The 24,034-nt window shown below is 36.6% G+C and overlaps 1 protein-coding gene across 3 annotated transcripts; it reads right to left on the bottom strand.

Moving 5' to 3' along the window:
• Positions 1-5,941: 5,941 nt before the first annotated feature.
• On the bottom strand, positions 5,942-22,501 carry LOC145691125 (uncharacterized). 3 transcript variants are annotated; one of them, XM_081766850.1, is made up of 4 exons: positions 22,040-22,501; positions 14,171-14,469; positions 13,938-14,074; positions 5,942-12,913 (listed from the first exon to the last, which is right to left on the bottom strand). In XM_081766850.1, exons 2-4 carry the CDS (start codon positions 14,432-14,434, stop codon positions 11,905-11,907), a joined length of 1,410 nt encoding a protein of 469 aa, XP_081622976.1. In that variant the 5' UTR covers positions 14,435-14,469; positions 22,040-22,501; the 3' UTR covers positions 5,942-11,904. The 3 variants fall into 3 exon arrangements, with proteins under 3 accessions (XP_081622976.1, XP_081622975.1, XP_081622974.1); XM_081766849.1 differs by lacking the exon at positions 22,040-22,501 and adding an exon at positions 21,895-21,996 and having other exon boundaries at positions 13,938-14,469; XM_081766848.1 differs by having other exon boundaries at positions 5,943-12,913; positions 13,938-14,469; positions 22,040-22,500.
• Positions 22,502-24,034: the final 1,533 nt, after the last annotated feature.

The raw sequence follows: 24,034 nt of genomic DNA, 5'->3' as shown, positions 1-24,034 counted from the left end.
GTTGCATCGGAAAGTACTCAACAAGAAACCCTAGTCACTGCATCAATTAGCAAACCTCCCAAAGCTATCCGTGTCGTTCATAACAATGGTATCAAGTTAACACCATCTAATCGTCACTTGCCATATATTGCTGGCATTAAGTTACTCCAGCATTTACGTCGTCGTCTTAATGACCCTCTCTCACATGAATCTAAAATCTTGATCAGTTCGCAAGGCACCCTCAAGTTCAATGAAAACGGATGTGGCGAAACTCGAAATGATAGTAAGTGGATAGTAATTAGCTCACGGGCAAAGCTTCGAATTAAACGTTACTTTCCAAATGTTATTACAATGGAATCTTAACGCCTTCAGTTGTCATATAGAGGAATTAAAGCAACTTATCTGAGCACTCATCAAATATTATCTGCTTGCAGGAGACATATTTTTAATCGACGTATTTTTTTTTTTTTTTTACCTTCTTTCACTCTTTATAAATGGTAAGCACACTGATAGTGAAGCTGTTGGTAGTGTCGCCATCGCTTTATCGGACAACTTTAATTTCAGATCTATCAGTTCTAGTTTGCAAGCTGTTGCTGTGAGAGTAATTTTTCCTTTCCCGATCACGATTTGTTTCCTCTACATTTCTTGATCTGAATCATTTACGGCAACCGATCATCTTCCATCTTTGTCATTAAATCGAACTTCCTGTATTGATTGTTCCATATTTGAACACGTGCCATCGCTTTTAGGACTACATCCGCACAGAAGGAATGGTTGATTGGTTATTGACTTCCTTAAGGATTCCTTATTCTTAATATTATTAAGATACTTATTCTTAATAACGATAATCCTACGACTACTTCTGAATCCTGGATGTATTGTTTTCTTTCATCAGTGTGACCCTCGCTGGTTCAACTTGAAATGTATACCCAGATCACTGCGGCAGTAGTAATTTCCCAATATTCACTATAGGTTTAATTGTTGCCAATCTGAATCATATCAAACGCTTCACTATAAAGCGTGCTGATTAGCTGGTATTTCGAGAGTTGAGTGTTTCATCCTCCTGATGATCTCTTCACTGCTGATTGTGTAATCCTTTTGAGTAGTGTAATACATGCTACAGTTGACTCAATTCCAGAATCAGAAAGCAATGGTCTACGGGGTTGAGTATCATGGCATCCGAGAACATCCGTGAAATCAACCTCGTCGCCGAGCTCTTGCAACTTTCCATCGGCGTTACAATGCTGTGAATCTTCAATAATTCCCCATTCACGTGCTCATGCTCGTAACTTTAGTAAATCATCGAAGCGCCAAAGCTGGAAAGACTATTCTCGTGCCTCAGTAGTTAGAGACTTATGACTGCTATTGGACTGACTTTGCTCAATCACTGCCACAGTACTAGTACTAGTATCAGCTCTAAAAGTAGATGAGATTCTCGACACTAAACACAGAAACAGTCAACACGTTTGGCCGAAACTTTTAATCTATCCCTGAGTCTGTACATTATTCAGACGAGTTTAACCACTTTGAACTTATTGACCGCAACCCGCTGGATTTTTGTAGCGTTAATACTAGGAACTCTCAGGTTGCATTCATGGTTCTCGAGTTCCCCTTACGTGAGTCATCCAATACTACTACAGAAGTTGATCGTATGCCTTATTTATATGTTGCACAATGTATCTCGAGATAAAAAGCTCACGTTATTGCAACTGTTCAATCGTATCTGGCCAGATAACTTTTCCCCTTGATAGCATGAGGCTCTGATTCTTCGCATTTTGGAACCATAGAACGCCGCAACGAATACACCGAGCTATTGACACATTGCTCTCACTAGTTGCCTCTGAAAAATTTTTTGGGTGCATCCTGAACAAGCGATTTTTATCGTATTTGGATTCAAATATTTACATATGCAAATATCAGTGGGGCTTTCGCTCATTCCAATCCACTTCTGGCAATATTTTTCAACGTGAAAGTCACTCAAGAAGTGTTCTTTTACCGTCAGCACTTTCTTGTTATTCTTCGATTTGGAAAATGCTAGCGGCACATGTCGCTACGGAATTTTAAAACTACTACTGTACATGACTTGAGTCTTCGTAGCCATATGGCTCAATTTTTAGCTAACTTCCTAGACGAACATTGTTTTGAGGAGCGTATGTTTTTTTTTTTTCTCGGAGTGCTGCCTACAGAAAAAATGTCCCACAACAGAATATTCTTTGAGTCACAATGTTTGATGCCGTGAACAGTTTTCTCATATTGAGGTTCCTGTCTATGGACTACTGATGATGATCTAGCCATTGATTGCTACTCCAAATGCCTTGGCGATAATACTCGATACTTGCAGCTCACACTAAACCATCTTGTTCGCTAGTTCAACGTGAGACTTTGCTTTTCTGGCGAAAAGCACAGTGTGTGCACTTCTGTCACCAAGGAACTTACTTTGTTGATCTGGACTTATATCTCGGTAGCACATGTCATAGGTTGACACGGTCCGATTTTTAGATTTCACTCTTCATCGTCGGTTAAGGTGTGCATGATACGGTACTGTTGTCTCCGAGCTGTGAACTTGCTTCGAATAATTTTTCCCCTTACCTATGATGCTGATCGCATTGTTTTATTGCGAGTATATCGTAGTTTAACTATCTCTGCTAAAACATCTTCATATTGTTCATTCCTGAGCATTCAACTAGCTACTGGTGCTTGTCCGTACTAGCTCTGTTGTTAGGTTTTGTGCATAACCAAATCAACCGCTCTTAGCCTATCATTGCAAGCGACTTCTTAGATATTTTATACAGCAAATTCAGGACATGTATCACTGAATTGTTAAACAGAGTGATTTTTTTATATGAATTTTATTTGGGTCTAGAATTTCTAACTGAAGTCCGATTTTCATGTAATTTGTAGCAAATCAACGGGGAAGAATGGAAGATTTATGGAACTATGTGTACTTGTTTAAATTCATCTGGGGTAATATCGGTCACGCCTCAAGCAGCAAATATTTGCCAGTGTACCTTCAAATTACGAGATGCGGCGCGGAGTGGAGATTTGTTTTCTTCGTTAGATGGTAATCTTGCCAAGCTCAATAAGAAACAGGAAACTGGATCGTTGTATTGGGAATTGTGCTATACAGTTCTGTGCTACTGTGTGACCATGATCAGGACAGTGAGAATAGTGTACTGTTTGAAGCGACATGACTTTCTCGTTAAAATATTTGGAGAACAGAATCAGTTATTGCCATGCGAAGAGCATTTAGAAACAAATTTGTCTTATGTTCTGTTCTAGACAGGAATATAATATGGTCGCTAGTGAATAAATTGGAATAAACAGGATCACATCTGAATGAAACACGGAATCATCGGACTTCGCAGACGAGTGTTGTGGAAGATGTCAGTTATGGACTCCTTAGGTCACCCAAAAATCTCTCCGTCGTTGTCGCAAGAAACCGGCTATACCTATTTAACATGTGATTTATGGATCTTACCACTAACAATTTATATTCTCACCAACACTTAAATTTGTATTCAATTTCGCTTCAAAAATACAAAACTCCATTCCAATTGTAAGGTATACTTCGAATATTTGCTGTTTTTCTTGAGGTGTGGCCGATATTATTCCGGATGAATTTAAACCAGAAACATAGTTCCATAAATCTCCCATCCTTCCTTGATAAGTTGTCACAAATCGCATGTAAACCGGACTTCAGTTAGAAATAAAATACGTCATTTAAAAAAAAAACAATCACCGTGTACTTCAGAAGACCTCAGAGCTTTCAGACTTACGATGGATATGCAGCACGTCCACAGAGCACACGCCTTTGACAGTTCGAGCTTATAAAACTTTTAATACAAACGAAATTTTATGGCCATCTTTTTGCTACATGTTTGTATTCTTTCTCCACGATTCAATCTTCGATTGTCAACATATGCCAAAACAGCACAAAAGTGCCCAGAAATAGCAGCAAGAATTCGGAACGTTGTTGACAGAGTACCCTAATTTTAATGTTATTTTACGGATGGTTCAAAAATTGAGTATTTTGTTATGCTTTCGTCACAGACGAAGACAGTTCGGAATTTAGTCTGGATCACCTGTGTTTAATATTTAGTGCTAAATTAATAGGAGTTTAGGCAGTGTTCGTAGTTTGAAGGAAATTTCCCTAATCTACGGAGATTTCGTAGGTAAATTTAACAGAAGGGATTCTTTTTGATAAAACGCAAAAATCCACGGAAATTTTAGCACGGAGATTGATTAATATAAATGCTTAAAATTTTCTTTATTCTTCAGAAATAAACCAATACAATAGCAAAGGATTGTATGTGCATGAGATGCGTGTGTGTGTGTGTGTTCAAAGTAGCACAACTTACATCCATTGTTGATTGGATGCACCTCTGATGCATAGGGTGCTTGGTTCGATCCCAGCTCGTGTCACGAGAGGTTTATGGTAGACGAACATCGTATGGGTGGGTCTTCTCAGGTTCTCCTGTTTCCTCCCACTTTCTTGGTTCCACCATTTCATTCATTTCTCATCATCACCGTCTCCTTTAGCCTAGGCGGCATAACTGATGTATTTGTATTATTTTGTAAAAAAAATAAGGAAACAAGAAAGAAGTAAAAGCAAATTAATAAAACAAATGTGGTTGGCACTTCTTTTAATTAGTCTTATCACATAACTCCTGTCAAAGGAATTTGACACTCAAGAAACTAGGGAAAATTTGATAAGGGAAAAATTTTAGCCAGTTGAGGGAAATTTTCTTAAGGAAACCTACGAACACTGAGTTTAGGTTGCTCTTAACCACACGCCTCACCTTTCGATTCATGTTTATCTGCACTGGCTCACGAAGCGTTGCAATCAAGCGCGAGGAATGTCATTAATAAACATCCCCAATGCAAGACCTTCTTCTGAGATGCCATTAGCTGGAGCAAAATGGTTGTTGTTGGATACTGAGTACCTGCACACGTCAGCATTCGGAAAATCGACTATGCTGGCACAGCAGTCCAAAATTCCGCATTGGTAGATGTTGCATTGGAGCACTCTGGTGCTCGAATATCCGCAGTTATTTGCCCAACGGCTGCGCTTTTACTGGCAAGTGGATTGAAACTACGGGAAGGAAAATAAGCTTTACTCGGTAAAACTTATTTTCGAAAAATGATAGACGTCGTCGCGGGGATGAGATAATCCTTACACACTTGCAAGACGAACACAATTATCCTGCTTCTGTTTAATCCTTGGCGCTAACTTAATATATCATACAATTGCGTATTCGGCGTATTCTTGTAGAGGTCCGGAATCCTCAGATAATTTAGGGCTACCTAAAAATTTTAATCAGATTTAAGGAATAATGCGGCCTCTGTTGACAGTGTTGACTTTTGGTAATGAGATTGGAATTGTTCTTTTTTTTACTTCTTTTGTGGTAATTACTCTTTCGGCTTTTGCATATTCCGTTGAAAATTTATTTTTTTAAACTTATTACTTTCTACTAGTTTACCTTCTTGTTTAAAGTTCATTTTTGGTTTTTTAATGCACAGAATGTGTCGGCCTTTGTCTTATCGTGACGGGGACAAATAGTCTCGCTGCTGATGTCCCCATTAAGCAACCAGCAATCAATCAATTTAAAAACACTGTCAACGAGAATTTCTTTCATTGCTCGCTCACATATCAATTCGAAATAAAGTCTCATTATGATAGTCATTTTTCTTGGGTACAGTAGACGACAGGAGTTAAATCTTATCCTTTTCTTTATGAAAATTCGCTACAATTAATAGTTCCCAGTGTGACCATAGTTCCAGGTATGTGTGAATATGTGTACGTGATACTTCATACCTCATTCACTTGAACAGACTCCAAATATATGTGTGGGGTTGTGTGTACGTGATACTTTATTTCTCATTAAGTTAGACAGATATAAACCAAAACTAGGACTCCACAGCAGAGATTCCGGTTAACAGCCTTGAACACCAAGAGCTCCAAAGTTCGGTACACCTTAACTTGCTTATTAAGTAGTGACTCGGGTAGACGGAACATAATAAACCCATATTACATTCAGGTTTGTAATAACTGGTTTAGATAATAGAATTGTTTGCCATAATTATATACATCAAGGTTTCCACACAAAGATAATTAATTTAATGTCTTTAACTTTCTTTGTAGGTGCGCGACTTCGTCAATTGGACTTTTCCATACTATTCTTTTGCATTTCAATCAATAGTTGTTATTCTTAATATCTCTAAAATTAATCTGTGAGTGCAACATAGGTCTTTAATAAGTGAAAATAATATAATGAAACAACTTTTTTTTTCCTACAAGTTTATCTATCCCACTTCAAATAAATTAATCTGATACATGTTAACAAGAATAATATAATAAACCTGAGAAACCTCCACTCTCATTATATATTACTATACAATTGCTACATGAATCAAGGTAATCATAATTACATATTTATTTTTGAAATTTACAATAACCAATTAAGGCACATACATATTTACACAATAATTGTGAATGTACCAACATGTATAACAAGCTTACTAAGTTCCTCGGTAAGCATACATGTTGATGTTAATCTTACTTAAAGTCGCGATTGTCTTCGAACTTCCTTATTCAGCAAATATGTTCAGTTTAAATTTATATATTTTTGAACAAAATAGGTTTTATTATACGAATAAGTTTCCTTGTGTTCTTGCAATATATTTCGAAGTTGATTTTTCTTTAGTACTACCTTAAATAATGATATTTATCGTAATTAAAGTCACTCAAAGTCACCTACTCTCGAATTAAGACGTGCATGACATTCTGTTTGCAATAGAAAGTCACTTTTCATGTTTTTCAACTAATAGTAATTCTTCATAAAGTAATATTAAAAATATGTTTGACAATTTACGTTTTTCGGCCCTAGCTACAACCTCGTACAAATAGTATTAAAAGTTTCTGGATGAATTCAGTCAGTTAATGTGTTTCACAAAAAGTTAGGGTAGTGCAACAATCTTGTAACTTTTGTGCAAATACTTAAGACTGCCCTGCAATTCAATGTTTAAGATGAAGTTAAATATGCAGAGACCCTAGCATATCTTAAACAATATTTACATTCCTACAAAACTTTAAAGCCTTACTAAGTCTTACAACAGTATTTAGTATTTACTTGCCATAATCATCTGAAGAACTTCTCCCATAATTCAAGTATAGTCATTGAGAATTTAATTTTGTGACAAGGAATGATTACAACGACTCATACAAGCGATCAACTTGTATTTTGCAAACGACGTTATGATAGACAAAGAAGAAAATGGACAACGGACTGGACCATTATGCAAGTACTCTGTTCGGGATCTATGATTGAACTAATTCAGAAACTACACTATATTTTTCTCTTCCTGGATCTTTGTCTTCCGTGCATATTCATCTTCCAGATGAAATACTAGAAAAACTCAATATTTTGACAACATTCCTTGTTGAGCTGTTATACGCAACATCATAAGAAAGGAGTGAATTGAAGCCCGTCACAGCTTTTAACCTACGTCCCAATTCTTTCACCTTCAATAAATATAAAGATTTCAGAAGCTAGCAATCCATTTAAACCTCTAAATTCATTAGGTATTGAAGATACAATTGCAACTACGTCAAAAGCGAAATAGATATGACGGAAGATAAAACTCAAATATTAGATTAGAAATCACGAGAGAATCAATAATCTTTCTGATTGTCATGGAAGGAACATCGCGACATTATGTAAAGAATCCGTTGCATCGGAAATTCAATAGTGAAAGATAGTGCATCGAACAGAGAAGCATTAAAGGATGTATCAAACGCGTGTGTAAATAACAGTGTGACTTTAATGTGGTACAAATGATGTGTATAAGAGCTCAAGAACAGTCCTAACTGAAGTAAGATTTGAATTCGAAAAGCTGGTTTACTATAGGTTATTACCTCATCTTCGTGATTTAATTCCTAATTCCCGCGTGAAAGAGAAAGATCCAAAACCTAATCTTGAAGTTCGTTATACGGTTTCCAAACAAAATGTTTATGAATTTAATGTCACTAAACAGAGATCGTCTCAGAAAGACAAATTTTTGAAGTAAAAAGCACTCGAAAGCTTATTCACGTTATACCCGAGAGTGCTAGGATTGGTTCTGTTGTGCGGAAGAGAATTAATTCCTGAACCTGCGGGAAAATATTTAATAAGTCAGGCTGATTACTCTTCCTTACAGCTGAAATAACACTTGCTCTTCCACTATGTCCTGTCACAATATATCACAACCCATTCCTTTCTGGATATCCACAAATTCCTTATATTCCCAGCACACCCTGAGAAACTTACATTATTGGTCAAAAGTTTTCAAACAAAAGTAAGCATTAACAAAATACTTAAAAATTAACTCTATGGCCTATAGAACCCAGAGGTTCAATGCCGCATTCACAAGAGCTCTCCATTGACTTCTGTTTGTAGCCAACTGAATCCAGGTTCTGCTTTGTATTCATATTTCCGCGAGATTCATCTTAATATTGTCCTCTCGTCTGCGCCTAGTCTTCCTAATGGATGTTTTCCAATTGGATTTCCAGTTAAAACTTTGAAAGCGTTTCTCTTCTCTTCGTTTCTCGCTACATCACCTGCTCACTTGATGAGCCTAAAAATGTTTGGTAAACGGTGTAAATTATGCAGTTCTTCGTTAGGAAGTTTCCGCCATTCCCTTTCCTCTTGGGTCCGAATATTTGTGTCCAGATTTTATTCTCAAATACTTAGTCTGCGTTCTCCCCTCAGAGTAAGCGACCATGTTTCACGACCATACAACACAAAAGGCATAATTATCGTTTTATATATTTCAAACTTCCAATTCGACAGAATTCGCGACGATAAAAGTTTGAAATGAGTAATACCCCAATTTCCTGCTTTGAGTCGACATTTAATTTCTTCGTAGATATGATTTTGGTATGTTATATTACCCTAGATATTTGAAAGTATCCACTTCATCGAAAGCATTATTTGATATTTTGACGCACTCGTAAGTTGCAGTATTACACTACCAGTGAACTTTCATGTATTTAGTTCTTTTCTACATTTATTTCTAAACCCATGACCCTGCAATCGTTTATTAAGGCCTCTGAATTTCTTTCTATTGTTCAATTATCTCGTTATCAGATATATGTCATCAGCGTGCGTCCTAACCTGGTGAATACCGTTTATCTCTAGGCCCTGTTTGCTATCTTTGATTTTCCTTATAGCGTCTCCAGAAAAAAAATTCAATAATAATAACAAAAATGCATCTCCTTTTTTGAGGCCATTTTCGACGTGGAAGCTTGCGGACAAGAATTCCCTACTCCGACTTTATTTTGGGATTCATTAAACATGTCTCAATTAATATAGGTTTTACGCTATTCAAAATTCCATCCTGCACAAAACTTTGACACCAAAATACTCTTCTTGCAACGCCCCTCCCGCTGGTTTCTGTGGTTACTTATGCTATTTTGATATGGTAACAATTGAAGGTCGAGTCTCGGCATAAACAACAGGTATAATATTGGGTAACTGTTTCACGACGATAGGCAAATGATGGTTTATTTACTTCTATATAAACGCTAATGACAGGACTGATATCGAAAGCACAAGTAGCTGCTTGAATGACTAGCTAACAAACAGTGTCAAGTTGCTTCAGAAGAGAGGCATACCACATAAGTAAGCAATCCAACACTAAACTAACCAAACTGAGACTACGGAATAATCATAAGAGAACAATACGGTCCGCACTCAAGGTCTAGAGGCAAAGTATACGAGCAGATACTCGCTTTTTGCATCTTCTTATATATATAAATCTACAAAGAATTATCCTTTGCCAACCAGCATAGTCTCGACTCAACCGAAATCTTTCCCTGAATGACAGTTTACTTATTGAGGGCTATTTCAAAATCATCTTCACTGTATTACTAGTGAACAGATAGACAAAAAATGCTGTCCCAAACATGAGATGCTAAATTGAAAGATTGTTTATCACCGTTGACGAGGCCACAAACTGAAATATTCTACGTAAAAATATTTATGCAATATAAAATGCATAGTAAAATGAAGATTTTCGAGTGCTAATGATGGTAAGGCTTTTAAAAAAGTGTAAAATATTTGTAAATTATTACGTAAGAACGACTGTAAGTATACAAAAGTTTCAATAACCTTGTGTTGATATAGAATTGACTTGTGCAGTACTACACAACATATTTCAAACCAATAATATATAAAAGCTTTGAACTTACGAATCGCACAATAGTCTTCAGCAGCAAAATTGTTAGAATGCTACATAAACACTATTTCAGGCAAAGTAGCTACCACAGATTTGAATATGATACGTTTGACGTAATACTAAATACATTTATATAGCTATTTTTTTCATGTAACCTTGACATTGTGTAGACAATTATCCCAACATGACCTATTCTTATATAACAAAATATTGCAATAATCGGAAGCAACAAATTTCTCAACAATCTTGATTGACAATACGAAAAATGTAGCTATTTAAGCTTGTTTCTTTGAATAACTACGTCGTGTTGTATTAATGAAACTATTTCAAAGTACTTGTTCTTTTCTGGACTCTCAACCAAAAGTGTCCGGAACTATTAAGGCTGTATGTATTTACTGGATTTCTGTTATAATAGCACACCTTATTTTAAAGACAGACGTATTATTAAAGTATTTGTGAAAATGAGCCCAGGTATTTTCTTTTTTATCTACTTTCCTTTTCCTTTTATCAAGAGAACCTAAAATTTAATATTATTCTCTTCTCTGTGATCACCTCATATACACTAGAGAAGTGGTCACCAGACTTATGAAGCTTCTGAGCTATCGTATCGTTTTTAAATCCTACAAACCAAAAGAACTACAAACATTTAAAAAAAAAAATCTTACTAATAAAGTAACCTTAGTGAACGAATCAAGGTTAACCAAACGAAGTCTTAACGCGATCTACCGAAAATGTCCCCACGAGCTACTAGTAGCTTGCAATCGACGGTTTTAGCGATCACTGCACTAGAGCATCTATCACTTTCCTTGAGTACTGCAGCAATCTATGGCGTAGTCCTGTAACCTACCATCGTTGAGGAGCCTCTTCTGGGTAAGGTGATCCTACATGATGACGTGTGCATCCGCCAGATCCATCGGACTCAAATTTTAGCCTAGTTTGCAGCTAACGTAAATAGTAATTTCTATCATCCATAAAATATGTGATGCATAAGGATGTAAAAGATCAAAATAATTCAATCGATTCTACTACTATTACATTCGAAGCACATAACTGTAAGCAACTAATGTTTTGCTTACAGTAAATCAAATCATAACTATCAGAGTACGTTCAACTGAAAATGTAATAGATTTACCCACACAAAGTCATTTAAAACAGTTTCAGTACAAAACATTTTTGTCATGATAATCTTGAATTTCTGAAACTTTCTCAAAATCACAAGTAATTAGCCCATAAGAGTGCCCACAAATGAATCGGAGAAAAACGAAGCAAATTTTAACATAATGTCTTTTAGCCTAACGGAGACGGGTAATTAATGAAAATGAATCATAATAAACAACTAATGGAACCAGAACGTAAGGAAAAGACACGAGAACTTCCAAGAAACCCCTACACACAATGTTCTTCCATTACAAACTTGCACGACCAGGGATAAAACTAGCACTCCTCGCACACAAGATGAGCGTTGTACCGTTGAGGCACAACACCTCCATTTAGAGGAAACGGGAACAATATTGTTTCAAAATGCATCTTTTTGAAATACTGGTATCAGGTTTAATTTCATGTAGAATCTTTAGTAATGGGTTCCAGCATGTGTTCTGTGTGCTTTAAGTTTATTTCTGTGGTTCTACATTCAAGGGACACCCAGCATTACTACCGGAAGGCACGCCGAGCTCCAAATAAGATTTTTTATCTATCATGAATGAGTTCTACTCAAGAATGTTGTGTCCTCATATGACGAACAAAATGATCTCTTTGTGTAAACCCTTCCCCACAATATTCACAGCAGAACATTGTTTCGTCAGTATGGTCTCTCCGGTGTCTGACAAGAAGAAATTGTTCACAGAAAGCTCTATCGCAAAATTCACAACGATAAATGTACATGTGCGTCCTTATGTGTTGGACTAAATAATGTCTCTGACTAAATGCCTTCCCACACTGATCACAAAAGAAGTTTGCTTCATTCTCTGTGTGAATTCGTGTGTGACGGATCAAATGACCTCTGTCTGAGAACGATTTCGGACAAAAAGAACACTGGAATGGTGTTTCTCCAGTATGTGTTCGCATGTGTCTCAGTAGATGGCTCTGTCCGGGACATAACTTCCCACATAATTCACAGGCAAGGTACCTCTGGTGGGTGGCTTTGCGATGTTTCTGTAGCAATTCTTTCAGGGGAAAAACTTCACCACAGTTCTTACAAGGAAAGCTTGTGGGTTGAATTGGATGGTTCTTCTTTAAATGCTGCAAGAACTTAACTTTCTGTGTAAATGTCTCAGGACAAAATGTGCACGGATATACCACAATTGCGGTTGCTGATTGAGTTGCCGCCACTTCACCATGAGTTTTGCGATGGTGCCTAAGTGAGCTTCGCCATTTGAATTTTTTTGGACAAAAAGAGCAGGCAAAAGGATACGCCTGATCGTGCGACAGTCTATGATCACGCATATCTCTTCTTCTCTTGTACACTTTATCACATTTATCACAGGTGTAGAGCTTAGCTGCTCCATGGACAGAAAGATTGTGATTAGTAAGTTCACTTTTCGATGTAAAAGAATCATTGCACTCTACACACGAATAGGTTCTACCATGAGTTTTCATATGATTATCTTTGTGACTCTTCTTCGTAAAGGTCTTCGTACATATATCACAGACGTATGTTTTCTTGCTTTTCCAAGTCAATGCACAATTTCCAACTTCATTCGATGAAAACGTTTTCCCGGAACTGAAATAAAAAATAACATCAGAAACCTAAACTATCAATCTCGAAAGGCTATGGCTAGTAACAAATAATCTTAAAATGTTCTGACATAAAATATGTCCAGGTTCCAATACATGCACAAACCATATTAAATACTACCGCTAAAAGAAACAAGTACTCATGGAGTTATCCCGCTGCTTCAAATTGAGCCAGATTGGTGAACTTCAGTGTTGTCAAATTTGTACGTTTAATTCCTGAATTCTAGTTGTAGTTCGAGAAGCAGAACTTAGCTGAGAATTTTGGTAAGGGTCGAAAACTAATTTCTCCAGTTAAGTATCCAAGCAGAATTCCATGATTACTTCCTTTATTATATGGCACCAGCAAACACTCGACACTACCTGGCAAAGCCGCACTATTCAAGCAGCGTTTTGCATAGCACAGAGGACACCTAGTAATCCACCTTAAGATGTATTTTTGAAAAAATGTTGCAAAAGAAAAAAAGCAAAGAAAAGTGACTACAGTTGATAATAACAGAATTGATTATTTGTGAGACAATATACTGAAAAAAAACAGAATTGATTATTTGTGAGATAAGATACTGAGAAAATGCAAATTCAACCATGTTATGAATTGTAAATATATCAAGTTTATCGTCAAAATATGATTCCTTGTTTATTAACTGTTCTATGTAACTAGATGACGCCCGAATTTTTCGTGAATATATTAATGTGCCAGTATCTCCTCAAGGAAACGAGGAGATATGTGCCAGTATCGACTCTTCTTAACTTAGACTACTACAGTAAGGAAGTCGATACGGCGAAATTTTACGGAAGTAGTTTTTCTTGATTACTGTTCCATGATCATAATATTCGTCATTTGAACATAAATGTACCCTCAATGCTCTCCTGTAAATATGATTGCATCTATAATTTGTTTAAACGTCTCTGCTACATTTGATGTACTGACGAAGTTTTCAAAGCTTAATTTAAAACTTTCTATAATATATAATATTCCAGTAATATTTAGATTCAATTGTATGAATACTAACCTGTGAGTTTGTGAATCGTTTGTTACATTTAACACAACTTCCTCCTTGGATTCTTCGAGTTTCACTTCAACATTCATCTCCAAAGGGGCATCATCATAATCGTCTGTATGTGAATCGTTTGTTACATTTAACACATCCTCCTCCTTGGATTCTTTGAATTTCACTTTAACATTCTTCTCCAAAGGGGCATCATAATCGTCTGTATGTGAATCGTTTGTTACATTTAACACAACTTCTTCCTTGGATTCTTCGAGTTTCACTTCAACATTCATCTCCAAAGGGGCATCATCATAATCGTCTGTATTGTCTTCTGATTCGTAGTCCGTGGTATGTTCATCTTCTAGTTCGACTTTTATATTATGGCAATATAATGGCTCCTCGGTGTTGTTATTCACCACGACTACGTTACTTTCCTCTTCTGACTGAGGTTTTGATTTCACCGAAGTATCATTCTTGCTTGTTGTGGTCATGCCTTCCGCGCCTGACTCTTGTGACATCTTACTTCTTTACAAATTCACGGCATATACGAAGTCTGCAAAACCAAAAGAAAATCAGTAAACAACTAGTGACGGAGATTGTCCTCAGCAGCACAATTTTCATAACAATTACATTCATATTTTACATATGGCATATTGTGTTTACTAAACATACCTCTACTACTTGTTGCCTATTTCATAAATATAAGAAGATAATTTATAGTCGGCGTTTCTGTTCTAGTTTAACTGGGTGACAAGAAAGAAATTCCTTTGCAATATTCGGTTGAAATATCTAATTACATGTAGAGAAATATGCCCCTGCTGACACATCACGAAGCAAGCCTCCAAAGTCTCGATGTAAACTCTGTTCTTTTGTACTGTCACGGTTTTAGGATTTTAGATTTCTGGGCTTTCGGCATCTATGGCCACTTAGCCCATCACGTTTGAGGGATGACATCTCTCGGCGAGCACTGTCCGGAGAAAGGAAAGGAAGCGGCCTGGGACCTAGGAGTTAGGAACCACCCCGGCATTTGCCTGGTGTGAATGAGGAAAACTTCATTCAGGTTGGCTGGCCTGAAAAAGCGTTTTACACTTTTTCGACCGAGTGCCCCCTTTGTACTGTCAAGAAATTTCCACTTGTATAGGACATATCGCAAACATTTGAATACAATGACATGTCACATTTCTGATGAAATGTTCAATTACATTCGAAAAATAACATCTCAAGTAGCTTTTTTGGTTTCATAAACTGTTGAAGAGACTATGAAAAACCAAGAATACCCTTCGATTCCTAGAAAGCTTTATCAAATCATGAGTGTTGTACATAAAAAATCACACGCCTAATGAATTTCACGTTATTTTGGGCATGACTCCACAACAACAACACATAACATCCAGAGCGTGTTACAGCAAGCTGCTTATTAAATATTTTAATAAATAATGTAAGAGATTTTATTGTTTTGACTGCTATCTGAATGGAGCCATACTTTTGGAATCGAATCAACTTTCAGCCTTTAATGACCAATTCTCATGGTATGTACTTTGTCACGTGGATGATAAAAGAATTCGTGGGATGAAAGTGACGGTAATATAAACCCTGAGAACGAAATTACCTAGTGATAAGTTACGGTGCAAAATAAATATTTAAATATGCGAAAACTCGTAAAGCTAATTTAAAAACACTTTGATCTGAGAGACTTACAACGTATTGCCAACATAGAGTACTAATCACTTGTCGAAATGACCACCCCTACTTTTTACATAGGCCTTAAGTCTCTGAGACCGATCATGGCGTGGTCTCTAGCGAAAAATCCGTCACTGCCTTCAAAGCACACTTGAAACACTTAATATGGAATTCGTCTTCCCCCAGAACATGCCCTAAATCATGGACCAAAATTGGCAGATCTAGGCTATTGAAAGGCCAGCCAGGTGGTGAAATGAAATCAGCCACATTTACATGAAGCCGCTATTGTGTTGTCCTTGTTTTATGGAACGTGCTGAGTCCTGCTGGAAGCTTATGAAAATGGTAATGAAACGTTGCATAACAGGCTACAAAACTCTCTATTGGTGAATTTTGGCAGACGTTTCACCACTGCTTTAACAGAAGTAGAGCTCAGTTGTGTTGTACGACACCATCACTGAAATAACATTACTTCTCAGAATCCTTGGGTTTCTGCACGAACGTTATACAATATAAAGGAATACACTTCGTCACTTTGATAGTTAAAGAACTCTTCAATTGAGACGAATTTTTCCATCAGCGAAGAAAATCCTTCTGTTGCCACCCTTAACGGAACGCAGAAGTAGTGTCTTTGAACTTTGGAGAGAAACATGGTTTAAACCATGCCACGCGCCACCTCAAATTCGTCCAAGACGGATCAGCGAGCAGTCATCCAGTTTGGGAGTGCAGAGGGTTATCAACTGGCTGAGGTGTTCAGTCGGATGAACGATATCTATGGAAATGCATATGTATCGAAGACATCCGTCGCAGATTGAATACGAATATTTCGCATAGGTCAAACAACAACAAGTGATCTTCCCGTCCAGACAAAGTACATGTTGTTCCCAGATCACAACTTTATTGAGGTGGATGTGCTCACAACAGACGTGTCAGTTTTTGAGCAATAGAGACGGAACTAAACATGAGCTAAAGAAAAACACAAATTGTTATGGGCCTAGAGTGCTACAGATGCTTATGAAAACACAAAAGCAAGAGAGCGCTCCTCATCACATTTGATGTGTTACCACACAGAGGAAGACGACTTCCTTTTGTAGATTGTGGCAACGGATGAATTATTGTACCACCACTTCAAACTGAGCTCCAAATGCACCAATATGCAGTGGAAGCACCTGTCACCGCAATACCCCAAGAATTTCAAGTCCCAGATGCCAGTTGGCAAAATCATGGCGTCCGTATATTTTGACTGCAGAGGACTAATACTGGTCTACTTCAAGCCATCATGAGAGTCAATTAAAGGGATAAGCTACTATCCTACGTTGACCTAATTTGGGAGGGCGTGAAATGCTAACGTAATATATGCGTTGCACGGTAACGCCCGTCCTTATGTTGCCAGACAGATGAAGGACTTTTTCCGATAGTTTAATTGGGAAATGCTGCACCGCCCATCAGACAGCCCGAATTTGTTATCTGCGATTTTCACGTATTCAATCCACTAAAAAAGTACTAAAGAGTGGACGATTCTAGTAATGCTGCGGTTAGAATGCAGGCAGAGAGTGGTTTGCTCTACAACCGACTGACTTCTACCTGGACGGAATTCGTCGGCTAGCAGCACAGTGAGAAAAGTGCCTCGACGCATAAGAGGACTTCCTCTCAACTTCAAATATCAGGACGGTCACCATGTAGGCATATTTCTCCTGTACACGTTTTATAACAAAACAGTTACCAATTGTAGGTATATAGTTTTTAACCGGATTTCAGTTTACTACCTTATAAGCTTTCTTTAAAAATGGAAATATAAAATTTGTTATAAATTGTAATAGGGGGAAGTAAGTAACCAGTCACCCGGATGAAACATTTCACTCATCACTTACCACCCAGTGGCTGTCCCATGATATGTAACATTCTCCCTTTTAAATAACACCTAGCACGGTTGCACGAAATAAAAAATTAAAAAGTGATTCGGAGTATAATAATTTTGTTTCACAAAATGAACTTTATCATTATCAAGCGAAATCCCTGTAGATCCTGTATCGCCGGGAAACGACGAAGCTTTCTTGATCATCGTAGAAAATGTGGGAACTGTCAAGAACTAGAAGAAAGACATTAGAAAAATAACGACCAAAAACTCTGCCATAAACGAAGTTATATGGGTGGGCGCTGCAGGCTAGTGAAGCAAACATCGGATAATCTATTCAGAATTGCGACACAGATTAACGTGAGTAAGACATTCTTTCGAAAAGTTCCGGAAGGAGTACCTGAAGAGGGTACAGCTCACAGATGACAAGAACCCTAGCAGAAGTAGTATGACGTAGGTAAGGACTCGCCCACTTTTCGCACGGGAGTTTCAAATTACACCACGGAATAGCACACAGATAACTACCTGGAGTAGCAGACGACATCTAAGTATAGACCACACCTCAAAAACCGAAAAAGGAATTGGTGGTCTTGACCTTTCCCCGCTGCCTCTGTTTTAGGGTTCTTCTCGTCATCTGTGAGCTGTACTTCCGATAGAATAATAATAGCCGAGATAAAAACCGAACAGAGAAACCTAACACTAGTGTAAGTTTACAATTCTTGGAGTTACAAGGGCGATATTAAAGAAATACACAACCAATGAAGGGGTGATCTTACAAACCTGAGAGCAGAAAAATTCAATCATTCTGTCTGATTCGAATGTAGTTGCTCGTGAAGGCAAGGCACATAAAATAGCAGCATAGACGACTACGTACAAGAAACGGAAGAAAAGCACGGATAAATAATATACAAACTTCAACAGCTAAAATTTTAGAATTGAGAACTGTAAGCAAAGTAACACTTAGTAATAATAAAGGTACAGAAACCTGATAAATAGAAGAAAGGAAAGTAGGTAACTAATAAAGTAGAAAAATAAACACATCCTCAAAAGCAACGTGAAGAAGGCTCCAATGGAAAACAGTTACAAAAAACGAGAACAACACTGGGTTACAATCTGAAATAAAGACGAACAAAAAGAGTGAAGCTAAAGCATATTTATTTTGCATGAAAAGACATACAAAAACAAAATTAGTCGGAAAGAGAAAGGGAAGGTTTTAAGTTTCTGCGGACATTACAAAGTATTGGACATGAACATGATGGGTAACATGGCAGATGGCTAACCAATATTCCAGTTACTGCCAAACGCGACTCAATATGTCCTCGATTGTTTGCTCTACTGTACTAGATATGGCTTGCCTCAAATCTTCCAGGTTTTGTAGCAGAATCATTTAAAAATCACACAGAAAGTCGCATTTGACAAATCGAGTTATCTCGACGGCATCGTCTAATCGTCATACCCCGTGCAAATGATCAAACGCTCTATTCGGGTGACATTCAGGTACTTGCAGATATGATCTAAATAGAGAAGAGCCCAACCCTGTTGACAGAGGGAATTAGGAAGATCATCTTCCAGTTGTGGCTTAAGCTATTTTGATAACGTGTTCAGATAAAATGGCCAGTTACAGTGGTCGTGGTAAAATAGAACGTCCACACACCTCACGATTTCTTATCGCGGAACACAGGATAACATTTCACGAGTCTCTCTAGTGTTGCTCTACAATGATATGATGTTGTGTAACCCCAGATGTTAACGTTATTGTGATTTACTTTTCGACGCAAATGAAGTCACTTCATCACTACAGAGTAATCTGTCTGGGAATCTTCCACAAACAAATTTTGTCATTTCAATGCATAAATTAAGATCTTGTGGCTTGCCTGTTGATTTCAGCCCCTGCACGAGCTTCAATTTGTATGGGTTAATGCGTAGACGCCTTCAAACAGCTTGCCATACAATGGTTTATAACACATTGAGTTCTCTACTACAGATTTTACTGGAGTCCTGCAATCCTTTCAAATGGAGAACGAATCTTGTTTCCCACGATCGACCATAAGCTTCCAAGGAACACAATCATCTAGTAAATTCTATCTTTTATTTATTTATTTTTTATTATACCGGTAAGCGTCATTATAATTTATTCGTCATAAGGAGCACCATACACAAAATACACATTCCACCCTATATGCAATTCCTCAACATTATTTTAAATAATACTGACAGATAACAGCACTTGTTGCCACCTATATGCTTCGCCTTCTTCAAGCCCCTGAATTCCCGGTGAAGCACGAAACAAATTCTTCCCTGCACGTATCTAATAAAGTAAATTCTCTCCACCGGGTAATTTTTTTTATGCTATTACTGGTAAGCATTATATAACTGAATTTGTTCAACTGCGTTTTTCTTTTCGTGTGGTGTATGCTTCTGTTAAACTTCGTCTATTAACTTAAAATCTTTTACTTTATTAGAGAGTTTCCATTGTACCACTTGTTCTTTGTTAAACATCCCTCGTTTATGCTCAGAGGGTAAGGGAGGTAGTGCTTATGATAATGAATGAAATAGTAGAATGAAGAAAGTGAGAGGACCGCGAGAAAACCCACATACACGGTGCTTACGTACCACAAAACGCACCTGGCCTGAGCTGGGATCAAACTATACACTCCACGCAGCAGAGATGAGTCCATTCTGTTTTAGACATCGTATTTCCATAACTAATTTGGTGCAGTCTTATAATAGACTGTCATAAAAATTTACAGGTGAAATGGGTGGATGAATAAAAAACAGGACTGTTGTTAATTTCACCGGCGGAGTATTTCTGCACAATGTAGGGAAACTGTATTTTATATTTACACAAGTAAAACAATTAGCTACTGCTACAGAAAATCGTATACCTTCTGACAACTCTCAGTACTTACAACAACGTTTACCTACAGCAGACAGTTTGTTTATGTCACGAGAAAAAACTGCCGTTCTATCCTATGTCATATTTATTTATTCGTTTATTTATTTATTTACCTGTTTTGCATACAAATGAGAGTATTCTCGAGTACGCATACAGTTGTCAAAATTACAAAATAATTATGTATATATAGATGCTATAAAAAACTTAGAGAAATACATACATAACCATGACTTTTATGTTTACTCATTCATAACATCATTAACAAAACACATTTATACATTACCTTCAAAAAAATCGTTTACCGAGTAGTAACACTTAACTACTAAGAACTTGTGAAGAGTTTATTTAATCCTAGAATATGATTTATTTTGCTTTAGAAAGTCAGGTAACTTATTGAAATTTTTTGTACAGTTAATACATACCCTTTTTTGAAAAAAAAAAAAAAAAAAAAAAAAAAGAGCAATTTTCGGAGATAACATGCAACTTATTAATGAATCGAGTATTGTTAATAATTTGCATACAAGTTGAAACGCTGAGAAAACTTCACCAAGATACTTTGTAAACACAACATAACAAGCACGATCAGACTATTGCTCGTAAAGGAGAGCAGGCACTTTTTTTTTTTTTTTTTTTTTTTTTTTTTTTTTGTGAATAAAGATTTTTGCACATAGGGTCTCTCCGCCCTTGCTCCCTATGGACGCACAACCGCGTAGACCTACCAACTTCGTACTGCTTCCTACGGACGCATAACAGCGTGGATTCACCAACTTTGTACTAATCTGACGCGAGGTACATGTAATACAAGCAGGGGTTACTTAGCACAGGTTGGTGTATTTCGCAGAACTAATGACTTCGCACATCAGTTTGCTCGTATATCATCAACCTCTACGAAATTACTTTAACATGCTGCATAAAAATAAAGAATGTAGAATATGTAAATAATTTGTTTCGAGGAAGAAAACCAAAGTTGATGCATATTTTTCCAACGAATAATCTTTATGGCAAATCCATTTAAGGGCATATTAACAATCTGAACGAAATTATTTGGTCATTCGCCAGGAAAATAAGAAGAAAGGAAATCATTTACTGGAAGAAAAGTAATTTTCCATTAATTTCATCTACTCTAATTTTAATTTTCATTACATTAACTAAAACAGTGCACGTCCTATTTCAGTTACTTTTTGAAACACAAAACAGTGTACTAATAACATGCACCTTCAGTTCAACTAGGAACAAATTGTAGGCATAAAAATGTATTTTAGAAAAAGCTTCATTATATTTGTATATTTCTTTTTGTGCATATTTGTCATACCCAAAAAAAACGCCGAGATGTGAGATTACAATAACACAGTCATCAGCTAAACCAGAGAAGAACAAATGATGATGTACCCTTGTACGTATTCTTTAATGCAACAAAACCGACGAAGTACTACGAAAACATGAGTTTATGTCTCCGGAAATATTACATTAACTCTGATTTACGTTGATTCCTAATTTCAATTGTATAAATAAAAACAAAACAAAAAAAATCTGCAAATACTTTCACTTACCTAAACGGTACCAAATACAGTACACAAGCCTAGGCTATTCATTTTCAACCACATAAAACAACCTTTACGGTAGTTTTTACGGAAATTTAGATTAGAAATTACGTAATACCTTTGATAAATGGAATCAATATTCTAAATAGCTTACCTTTGATATCTTAATTCAGTAACATAATAAACATTTTTAAAATACCAATGCACGGCATTTTAATTGATATTTTTGACTACTTTTCAACAGGACATGTTTATAAACTCTAGATTAAAATGATAGCAGTAATTGTGTATATTATTTCTCTAGTTTGCAAAAAATAAAATAAAAAATAAAAATGATGTTTCGGCCAGTGGCGTAGTGACCTATTTATAATGACGCATCATCATTGTAGCAGAGGAAGGGAGGGGACGGTAACGGAGTGGAACAGAGTATCAACATTTAATGCAGATATTCTATCTTTTTTTATATTTCGTTATTCGTTTCTCCAAATGGCTCATTTTGTTTCCTCGTGCCCAAGTGGCTACTATACATGATTTATTGGGAGAGATCTCAGGGTTGATCCCTTGTTAGTCAAAGAGTCGAGTAAAAACACGCGAACACATTCCATACAGGCCTACATCCACACTTAATTTAAGAAACACTTTTTAATACAAAACTAAAAAAAAATGAGACTCATGTTGGTAGACAATCTTGTTCCTCCTGGCAAAAAGTAAAATTACGGTACTGATTCCTTAACTATTTGCATCAACGCAACGCAATATTTGCGATGTGATAACTGTAGAACACGAAATATATCCTCTACATGGAAATATATTTTTCATATCTATTTTTGCATGAAAAAATCAAATGTAATGTTATTACTTTTTATGTACTTTTAAGAACCGTATATATATATATTGGTGCTATTCTAACCTTCTAACAACTAGTTCTCTCTCTGTAGATAGATAAATAGATAGATAGGGTGACCCACCAGGAAGGTGCCATATTTTGAGGAATGATAGTATTGGCCATGACCAGCATTCGATATCGATGAAAAGATCACTTTTTTTTGTACCTATTGCTTCCAAGGTACATATCCCAATAATTAATAAAGACATTGGAGTCACTGAAAAACGTATTGCAGATAGGTAGCACACGTAAGGGGCATGAGGGGCCGTTCACATATTACGTAACGCTATTTTTTATCAATTTTACCCTCTCCCTCTCTCTTTTTTCACACTTTGTAATGCAAGGCTGAACCCCTCCCCCTTTGTTACGCAACGCTTTTTGATTTTTGCTTATTTTGGGGGTCATCACAAGAAAAAAATTTAATGGCAGAAATTTTCATTACAAAATGCTTTTATTTTGAATATATTTGTAGTGTTTTTCGCCAAAAATTAAAGTATTAGAAAACGGTAGTATCGTAATAATATTTTAACCCCATAAGGTTGTTTAATTAACCGGTCTTATTTCTTTGAAATTCCATACTGTCATTTTCCCGAGGAGATTTCACCCAACTTCTAGATCACCGATGATTAGCAAGTTGGAAGTGCTGCAGGAAGACGCAGGTGAAACAGGATCTAGAGAATTGGCATTGACCTCTGTTTTCTGGAATCCAGGATGCCTCCTGCAATTGAAGTTTTTCAGTGTCGCTCTTAGAAAATTAAATCTAAAGATAACAAATTCAGTATGAGATGAATATCCGACGAATTCGGATTCTAATATCTTAATAATGCTTGGATCGTTCTGTCGCGGAAAATACTATTTCACGAAAAAAAGTTTCTTCTGTTTCACATGCGAAATCCCTTGGAAGAATAAAGTGGGTAATGATTAAAATCAAGTTTTAAATATGTTCTAAGAAATAGCGATACGAGTGGGAACGCGATGGCATTTTCAAGTGGTAATTACGATCGCTAACAACTAACTCCAGAAAAGCATACACCGTAAATGCATTGCGGCGGTAGCCACAAAAGAGAGCTTTATTGTATTGTAATACACGCAGGGTTCGTCACCAGTCACGCTGGTGTGTACTAGCGTCTTCAAATCCCTTCTACATGATTCAATTTATACAGGCTGTACGTTTTCAATTTTCCGAAACAATATAAATATTGATTTATACAAATGAAAAGAACTGAATAAAATTATTTGTTTAATAATTTTATATAAATATGC

The sequence above is a fragment of the Thermobia domestica genome, chromosome 7, assembly GCF_964235325.1.
Source record: "Thermobia domestica chromosome 7, izTheDome1.hap1.1, whole genome shotgun sequence".
Classification (NCBI taxonomy): Eukaryota; Metazoa; Arthropoda; class Insecta; order Zygentoma; family Lepismatidae; genus Thermobia; species Thermobia domestica.
Note: the sequence above shows the minus strand (reverse complement) of the source record. Positions and strands in the feature narration are given on the sequence as shown.